Here is a 10000-nt window from a genome sequence, read left to right as displayed (position 1 = left end):
AGTGACCCTTACTGATCCCCTATCAGCTGACTAACACTATCCAATCAGATGCTCGCATACCATAGGTAAATGCAAAGTGAATGACGGAGAGCAGCAGATTTGACACATAAATTTAAATACCAAAAAATACCAAAATGTATGAATATGTAAATAATAATTCTGGAAACATAATTGTACAAGTAAATTTACATCGTATATATAGCATGTGGATGGAAACCCACCCACTGTCACTGCTCTGATGTTTACACGAGTCCTCTGTCTGCGCCTATCAGACTATATTTTGGCTTGTTTTGTCGCGCTGGATAAAACTTCCCCTTTCTTCTTTTTTTGGGGATCCGTCCCGGAGTTCCAGCTGTGTTCGAACGTATCCTTTTCTTACTCCTGGCAGATTCCATATTCATCAATGTAAAAGCTTGCACTTGCAGTCGTGTTGTTTATTCCAAGTGTCTCACGGTGAGCACTTCTTCTACACGTTATATCGCAGAAGTGGAAACTTTTATTTTTATTTTATTTTATTTTATTTTATCAGCATTCCAACACTACATTCAAATCACACAAAAAAGAAATTGAAACAACAGTGTGGAAGTTAAAAAAAGAAAAGTATTGTAAACTCCACCCAGAGACGGGAGCGCGCATGACGTCACATTCTTAGCGTTTTCGCCTCGAAGAGCTTCTATTCAGAAAAGCTTTATAGGCTTATCGATGCAGTTGTTGTAAATACGTTAGGGCTTGCTCTATACATCAGGGCATTGCTTCTGCATATAGATGTGTAAAAATCTGTCATTTTTACATTTAAACTTGCTTAATGGAGCTTTAAAAACGTGAAGACTGCTGGCCAAAAACTCCAAAGAAAAAGCAAAACACCCATACAGCATAACATCTTGGCTACTCGCAGAATTGGTCTCAATTTTGTGCAACTGTATGGTAATTTGTTGTTTAAGCCTCATAACCATGCGTTTTATAGGGCTGTAGCTATCAAATAGTTAAAACTAATCAAACTAATAAAGCAACATATCAACCAGAGCGAAATGACTCTTTACTCAGACTGAGGCACAATTTTCAATTAGTGGACCAAAAATTTATCATACAAATTACATTACATGTGCTTAAAGTGATAATTTGATTATTTAAAAAACAAAACAAAAAACATACAAGAAAATACTGTCTCCAACGTACCAACTCACTGTCTATAACTCATTTGTTTTTTTGGGGGAGCCAAATATTACATCATCACTGTCTGTTACTCATCCGTTTTTGGCCATTTTAAGAATAAATAAATATACTCAGTGCAGGCTAGTTTTTAACAGGTAATTGTTGACATGAGGAAATCACCTGATTACTAACCAGTTATGACTAATGTCACTTGGCCAAAATGACTTTATTCAAACACTTTTTTAAAAAAAAAATTTTGATTTTCTTATCTATTTTACTAACATGTATTCTAGTGTTTAAATGCAGGTTATTGAGTATTGCTTAAGAAAAAACTAGTGTATTTATTATTCTTAGAGGCATACACTTGTCTGTCATTAAAAACACCAAATACTTCAACTCCTAAAATAAAAATAATTTAAAAAAAAACAAGACAAGAGAGAATTGAGTAATTTGAGTCGCTTGTTCCCGAGGCTTATGGAGCGTGTCATGAGCTTTAGCAACACATGGATTTTGCCAGTGAAATTAGTTTTTTTTTTTTTTAAATGAAGCATTTCTTCTCTTTGCTCTGGTTGAACCTGAATGAGGAACACTTGCCCGCTTGTTCGAAACACCCTTTATTTACTTGTGCTCCAGATAATAGCAAAAAAAAAAAAAAAAGTTCCATCTCAGAATGAAAATTGCCGACAAGTTGTTCCAGTGCCAAATGACCTTCACTGCTACCTGTCTGTAAGGAGAGGGACACTTCAAACAGGAGGTAAGCGGTCAGGGCCGGCAGGGAAGTGGCGGTAGGAGTAAAGGGATTAAAATGGAACCAAGGCCGGAGAGGGATTTCTTCTTTATTTTATTACAGATGAGGAAAAGACACCATCTTCCTCTGCTGGCACCACTCTTCCACTTCCTCCTTTACTTTAAATGTCTGACTAGAGATAGATGAATACGTAGATAGGTACACGGATGATGATACATAGACGGATGATGAATAGATGCATACATAGATGGATAATGATAGCTGGGTGATGGGTGGACAGAATAATAAGATGGATGAGTGATAAATGTATAAATGGATAGATAAACAATAGATAGACCAATAAATGACTAATGAATGCATGGAACTAAGGATGGCTAAATGATGTATGGAATGATCGATGAATGGATTATGTAACGATAGACAATCACACGAGTACAATAAGCAAAGCAGTCATCCTTATAAATCACTTTTCTTTATTTAAATCAGCGTTAGGCAGTTATGCTATGAACAAAAACAGAATCAAAACAAAATGGTGGCCACACAAAAAAAAAGCAGACATAAAATAAAACATGAACTGCACTTGGCACTGGGTAAGACATCCACAGAAAGAGAGGGAAAGAAAAATATACAATCAAAAATCCTTATCTTCAAAAAAATAATAATATGGTGAAGTGTCTCCAGTATTGATCACACCGGGGGAACTCGAAAAAAAAAATCTAAAATAAAAAACAGCCATTTCCATTTAAACCTGCTATTTGCTGCGTTTTGAGTAAATATACAACACCAGGCCTTTTTGATCAACACTAAGGCAGATTAAACACCCCTTCACACTGGTAAGTACCATCACACAAATAAATCATAGCAAACTTCTTTATCATCATTCATTTTTTGTGTGAGCTCCTTTAAAGTAGGGTTTCCCAAAAAGCGAATTTTTTTGCATTTTCATCAAGTAAGCACACCATTTCGGGGTCATTTTGGGGGGTTTCAACAATTTGCTTTTATGCTCAGTTACAACCATACTGCATAATGCTTATTATTTCCGTCACTTCAACGTTAGACCTACGTAACCTAGAATTGACTCCTATGTTTTGGTTTGTGTACAGATTCAGTTAACGTAAACTGAGGGCCCTTTGTAGTAGCATTTGTGTGGCTAAGCTGGGCAGCCAGTAACACTGCAGCACAGCTTTTTTTCGAACTACAACACGATGCTGTGCTTTTGACAGCGGATATACGCATAACAACATGTTTCATGCAGGGCAGCTCACAAAAATGTAGAGCATTAGTGTAAATTAGCCATACACTACATAAGCATTTCTACCAATTCGGGTTTAATCATATTTGGTTGGTCACTACTGGCTTATTGCATAGCTGTTGGGACCGCCATAACTGGTCGAAATTGGCTTGCTAGATTTGGTTCGTTGCAACTTGCATGCAAAATTGGGTTTTATCGCCACTTTTCCGAGGAAAGACCCGCATTTTCGTGAAACCCTGCTTTGAAGGGAGTTCAACTTCATTTAAACCAAACTTCTGTTACCACGGTTACACTCCATTTACAATGGTAGTAGTGCACTGCAACAAAGGCAAGGGGAAGAAACAAAAAATAAGTCATCCCTCTCTCCTTGGAAGAAAAAAAAAACTGCCACATAAAAATGTGATTAGTCGCAGGAAAAAAAATATGCTGGGTGGACCCTGATTGTGATATCAAAAAGCTTGTAGGCTTCCCTTCAAGACATCTCGTACTTTCTCCGTGAAGTGGCGGCGACATTTAACTTTTCTTTAACGTTATATGGGAAGTGTGCAGAAAAGATGGAACCGTTTGCCAGGAGAGGTGAAGGTGGAAAAGGGGAAAGGCGACAGCGGGAAAGAGGAGAGTTGATGGCAGAAAGAGGAAAAGGATAAATAGATATATTTTTGTGTGTGTTTTCATGTGTGTTTTTATCTGACGGTAACACCAAGCTTTTGCAGAACGCGCACCCCCTTCTCCTGGTACTCCTCGCGGGTGAGCCAGAAGTTGTCCTTGTCCTTCATGATGTCGGCTAGTACCGCCCCGCCCAGGAACACCATGTGCTTCCGCCTGGGAGGGTCCTCGATGCGGATCTTGAATTTCTGTTAAAAAAGAAAATGACAGGAAGTGAACGTCAATGACATGTCTGATTTACAAGCATCCACATCAGACACATAAATTGTAAAATTCTCCTGTTATTTTTGTTGGGGATATTTCAAAAACAGTGCACACAGCTGACGCACAGGCACTCAATATGCAGACTGACTAACAAAGACAGACTAACTTGAGTAAACAACTGGCACACACAGCATTCAAAGTCACAGATGCTTAAGTGTAGATTAAAATGTGACCCCAAGTGAACAAAAACAAAAACCGCTACTCGCATGCAAATATCGTCTTGGTATTGTTTTTTAATAATGCAAATCAACTTTTATCTGAGTACGCCAAATCGATGGAATAATTGGTAGAATAAGCCATTTTAAAACTATTTGATAACTGCAGCCCTATAAAACGCATGGTTATGAGGCTTAAACAACAAATTAGCATACAGTTAAAGTACAAGTGTATGCCTCCAAGAATAATAAATACACTAGTTTTTAAATAACCTGCATTTAAACACTAGAATACATGTTAGTAAAATAGATTAGAAAATCTAAAAAAATAAATTTAAAAAAGTGTTTGAATAAAGTCATTTTGGCTAAGTGACATTAGAAAGTCTAGTGAACTGGTTAGTAATCAGGTGATTTCCTCACGTCAAAAATGACCTGTTAAAAACTAGCCTGCACTGAGTATATTTATTTATTCTTAAAATGGCCAAAAACGGATGAGTAACAGACAGTGATGATGTAATATTTGGCTCCCCGAAAAAAACAAATGAGTATTAGACAGTGAGTTGGTACGTTGGAGACAGTATTTTCTTGTATGTTTTTTGTTTTGTTTTTTAAATAATCAAATTATCACTTTAAGCACATGTAATGTAATTTGTATGATAATTTTTTGGTCCACTAATTGAAAATTGTGCCTCAGTCTGAGTAAAGAGTCATTTCGCTCTGGTTGATATGTTGCATTATTAGTTTGATTAGTTTTAACTATTTGATAGCTACAGCCCTATAAAACGCATGGTTATGAGGCTTAAACAACAAATTACCATACAGTTGCACAAAATTGAGACCAATTCTGCGAGTAGCCAAGATGTTATGCTGTATGGGTGTTTTGCTTTTTCTTTGGAGTTTTTGGCCAGCAGTCTTCACGTTTTTAAAGCTCCATTAAGCAAGTTTAAATGTTAAAATGACAGATTTTTACACATCTATATGCAGAAGCAATGACCTGATGTATAGAGCAAGCCCTAACGTATTTACAAAAACTGCATCGATAAGCCTATAAAGCTCCTCTGAATAGAAGCTTTTCGAGGCGAAAACGCTAAGAATGTGACGTCATGCGCGCTCCCGTCTCCGGGTAGAGTTTACAATACTTTTCTTTTTTTAACTTCCACACTGTTGTTTCAATTTCTTTTTTGTGTGATTTGAATGTAGTGTTGGAATGCTGATAAAATAAAAATAAAAGTTTCCACTTCTGCGCCATAACGTGTAGAAGAAGTGCTCACCGTGAGACACTTGGGATAAACAACACGACTGCAAGTGCAAGCTTTTACATTGATGAAGAAAAGGATACGTTCAAGCACAGCTGGAACTCCGGGACGGACCCCCAAAAAAAGAAGAAAGGAGAAGTTTTATCCAGCGCGACAAAACAAGCCAAAATATAGTCTGATAGACGCAGACAGAGGACTTGTGTAAACATCAGAGCAGTGACAGTGGGTGGGTTTCCATCCACCTATTTTTATTTGAATTTTCAAGAATTGTAAAAAAGAAACTGAATAGAAACACCAGAAATTAAAAAAAAAAAAGGGCCCAAAATTCACCAAAAAGTTTTTACACTTGGAGAGGGTGGTTTTTGAAGCGTATAGAAAAAAGGAAAATGCGCATTTTGGTAATGGAAACAGGTTTTGCGAATAGGCGACAACAAGACCGGATGGATATACGTCGCACGTTTTGACCGATACTACGTCACGCACGTTTGTAGTCACAATAAATAGCGGATGATAAAGTAAGATATGTTTGGGGAGACGAAGAAGCATGATTCTTTTTATAATTAATTAAAGAAAAAAAACATTAATGGAATTTTAGATGCCTTTATTAACATCAGCTCTCAATGTAACGATACACTTCACTTACATGCGGGAGGGAAGCCAACAAGACAAAGTACTTTCGTTCAGTCCGTCAAAACCAACATTCCCACCTGGAACTCCCCATTGTCCCAAAGTTCCGTCACTACAACGTCATCTCGCGGCGCATATTCGCAAAAGAAGAGCGGATGGAAACGGGCATGTCGCATGTCCGTTTTGCGCAGTTTCACAAAATTTGCATAAAAATTTCAAAACATTTGGATGGAAACCTGACAAGTGACCGTTGGGTTTCCTTTCTACTGAGAAGGTAAAATATGATTACAACTAGTGATGGCAAAATGAAGCTTCATGAAGCACTTGAGAATTTTTTTAAGTCCCCTAGATGGTGCTCTTGGTTTAAATATAAAGGCTAGTGCAATGGAAATGTATTAAATTTCCACTGCATCTTCCAACCAAGAGCACCATCTAGGGGACTTAAAAAAAATCACAAGTGCTTCATGAAGCTTCATTTTGCCATCACTAATTACAACTATACGTCAAAGTAAGTTGTAACAATAATGACAAATAAAGGTGGAAATCAAAAGCTAATATTGCTTACGAGCGTTGTAAATGTGATCTAGAGGACATGATCCATGTATGGCTGATACATAAGTGTTCCTGTGTTGCACATTCTGTTGTCTGCATTATGGTGTTGAGTGTTTAGTGTACACATCGCACGTCTCCCGGGGTAGAAGGGACTCATAGGTACGTTTTGTTGTTAGCACATGTCCTAATTCGGCTCACAAGTTAGTTTCTTGTTTTCGGCGGCGGCTGCGGCCAACGGTAGCTCCTAGCCGGCCGGTTGTGTGAAGACAAATAAAAAGGTGCGATTACCAACCACATCTGCTGCTGGCAGCATTCTTGTGAGACGTCACAGTATTGTTCGCAACTTCAGCGTCTTTCCAATAAACAGTTTATATAAACAGGACAGACACACGTTTCCAATGCGTTCAAGAATACGTTTGAAATAAAGACTTCATTTTCAGTTGCTTGATTTGAAGTATTGTGAGGAACAAATTAATTTGAGCTTTATTGTGTATTTGAACTACCGCATCGTGGCCTAAAATATTACTCGATATTGATAATTTTTTTGCAATCAACTGCACTATATCACGGTATAACATTAGATAATCTGTGCAAGAAATTTATTCAGAATTGCTCTATCATTGTCTTATTATCTTTCTATCATTCTATCAGTTGAAATCATCTTTGCTAGTCTGTAAATAGTGGCCTCTTACCAGAGGAGTTTCTGTTCACTCGTTCTCGTACAGGCTTGCGCAGCTCATGCACGAGCATCATGGAGGCTGCATTTACACTTTAGTCCAGAGGAGGCAGTCGTGTGTAAAAATGTTTCAAAGTCTTTAAGGCAGCTTTGAAGTGAGCGTGTTGTTAACATATGACTGTTTCAAGTTTTACTAACAGCTTACCGAATCCAAATTCAAGTTTTGTTGAATGTTTTTACATTAATTAATTTTTACACGTTTATGCCTCTTGTTTTTAACTGCTGCTTTATGGGGGCTAAAAATGTGTTAAAGTAGTAATCTACTTTGTAACAGGTGTATTACAGGATTGTTTAACACAATAAACAACATTACATTTACATAGACATGTGTTCTTAACTAATTTTATAAAACAGCATTTATATCACCTCTACTCCAAATCCTTGTTTTTAACAGTAAATAAACCATTGGGCTCAGGGCACCACCTGATGGCAGAACAGTGCACTGCACCAGTTGAATGTGCACTGGAGGCAATAAGGGTAATGTATTTGAAAGGTGTGAAGGTGTTATTATATTTAGCCTGTAAACTATATGTTCAGGTAATTATAACAATAATTACGTGTAAAAATCATGGTGAGTCTTAGCCAGGGTTGATTGTATTCCATTTAAGACTGTAAACATAACCTCAAATAAATTTCTCACCGATAGCTTGTCCACATCCCCCTTGAGCACACGCTCCAAGTAAAGCTGCTTGAGCTCCCTCTCCAGTCGCGAGGGCAGCCCCGGGTACATGGTGGACCCCCCCGACAGCACGATGTGTTTATAGAACTCGGGCCTGGCGAGGAAGATTTTTGTGAAAAAATTTATTTTCGCATCACGTACGTGAAAGCTGGTTGCGGGCCGAGGCGCTCACCTGGTGTCGATGTCGGCCGCCTGGATGGTGTTGAAGAGCAGCTCGGCCACGCCCACACCCTCCACGTTGATGAGGTGCGGCTGGAAGAGGGCCTCGGGCGCCTCGAAGCGCTCGCCGCCCACCTTGATCACACGGCCGTCTGGCAGCTGCAGACGCGTGGGAGGAAGGACGGACATGAAAGAAAGAAAAAAAAAGGGGGGGGGGTCAAAAAAAGATCTTGAATCACAGCAGAAAAGAAGCTGAAAATCTTATACACTAATTCGGCTAATATCAATACAGTGGTACCTTGACTTACAAGTTAATTTTTTTCTGTGCTCATAACTCAAATAAATCTGATATACTTTCGTTACCATGACAACCTTGGGCGGCGCTAGAGTGTAGGGCTGAAGCGAACGCTACTCTGTGTTGTCAAACTTAACAACTTTTTTTGGTTTTTCTTTTGTTTTTTCACAAAGAAGCGACTAGCAACAAATCTGGCAACTTTTTATAGCGTTATCTGAGATTTGTAGCCATTCCCGTCAGAGCAGGACATATTCGCCTTTCTGTACCCAGACTGCAAATACAAGTTCGGACTAGAATGTTAAAGTTGAAGCATAACTTGTACCTGTACCTGTACGTGTACGTGTGTGCGTGTGTATCAATAAAAAGGCTTCATTGAGCCATGGGGGCAGCGTGAGGAAGTCACCACTGCTGCAGAAGTGGCTGCGCAGGAAATTATGTCATGTGCGGTCCACGGGCTCTGCTCACATTGCCCTCCTTGTTTCGAGGGGACCCAAACACACACACTCACACTCTTTGACTCTCACACACGTGCGGTCACAGTGAGCTCAGAGACACAACACGAGCTCGCCAAGGCATGCGTTTGGATTTTGTGGTTATGGAGGGGAAAAAAAGACATCGGAAAGAAAAACAAGGCTGGCGAACAAGCAGCACCCCGCCGACCACCAGATGTTTGAATCTCAACTTTACGGCAGCCCCCGCAACAAAGCCCATTAATTAAGCATACACGCTTGTTATATAAAGCCGTGCTTTTAAGCAAAGGGGCCATTTGTCATCCAAAGGGTAAACGCCAGGCTACAAATTTGCTGCTTGTCACTAATAAAACTTGCAACTACCAAAAAAAAACGAAAAAAAAAACAGCTGCGTTTATGTTGAACAAATTACAAATGTTCCTTAAAAAAAAAAGCCATTGACTATTTTCGCATTAAACACTCCCACAAAATTTAACTTTAATTAAAGCTCATATCCTATTTTTACAATGAGAAAGTCCCTGTCGGGCACAACATTTTAAATACGCACCAAATAGATTTCACTTTGTAAAGGCAGTTGTACATAAAATGTTCAATTTTGTGGCATTAAGACAGCTGGACTCGTACGTTTTGAGTCTATCTGTTTGGGACGTTTGACATTAAGGAGAAAAGCCGCTAGCTCACTGGCTATACGCTTGTCACTTCAAACCAAAATGTAGCTGGTTTCAAGTATAGTATAGTTTAGTACTTATCGTCATAAAATTAAATATGATTCACATCTTTCGGAGAGTTCCTTGGACCTTTCGAAAGTATTAATCATGAGATGGGTCTTCTTTTGGCCCTAATAAATTATCAAAAACTACAAAAATTAGGCTCCAGGAATTTTTCGTTCAGAACCTTTAATTTGTGAGTAAATTAACAAATTAACAGGGTCAAAAGATGACCATGCTAGCGAGGTAGAACTTTTGAGTTGGCTCCTAGAACTAAAAGGT

The 10000-nt window shown here is 38.6% G+C and overlaps 1 protein-coding gene across 1 annotated transcript in view; it reads right to left on the bottom strand.

Annotated features, from left to right (window-relative positions):
* Positions 1-2353: 2353 nt before the first annotated feature.
* Positions 2354-10000, bottom strand: part of LOC144061079 (actin-related protein 2-A) — a 20701-nt gene continuing 13054 nt past the window's right edge. Inside the window, exons 7-9 of the mRNA XM_077581144.1 lie at positions 8260-8405; positions 8049-8181; positions 2354-4006 (exon numbers count right to left, since the gene is read on the bottom strand). Coding sequence (XP_077437270.1) covers positions 3836-4006; positions 8049-8181; positions 8260-8405 — 450 coding nt within the window. The 3' untranslated portion in view covers positions 2354-3835. The remainder of the gene's footprint in view (positions 4007-8048; positions 8182-8259; positions 8406-10000) is intronic.

This window comes from Vanacampus margaritifer, chromosome 12, assembly GCF_051991255.1.
Source record: "Vanacampus margaritifer isolate UIUO_Vmar chromosome 12, RoL_Vmar_1.0, whole genome shotgun sequence".
Lineage (NCBI taxonomy): Eukaryota > Metazoa > Chordata > Actinopteri > Syngnathiformes > Syngnathidae > Vanacampus > Vanacampus margaritifer.
The sequence above is the reverse complement of the archived record's forward strand: the minus strand, read 5'-3'. Positions and strand labels throughout refer to the sequence as shown.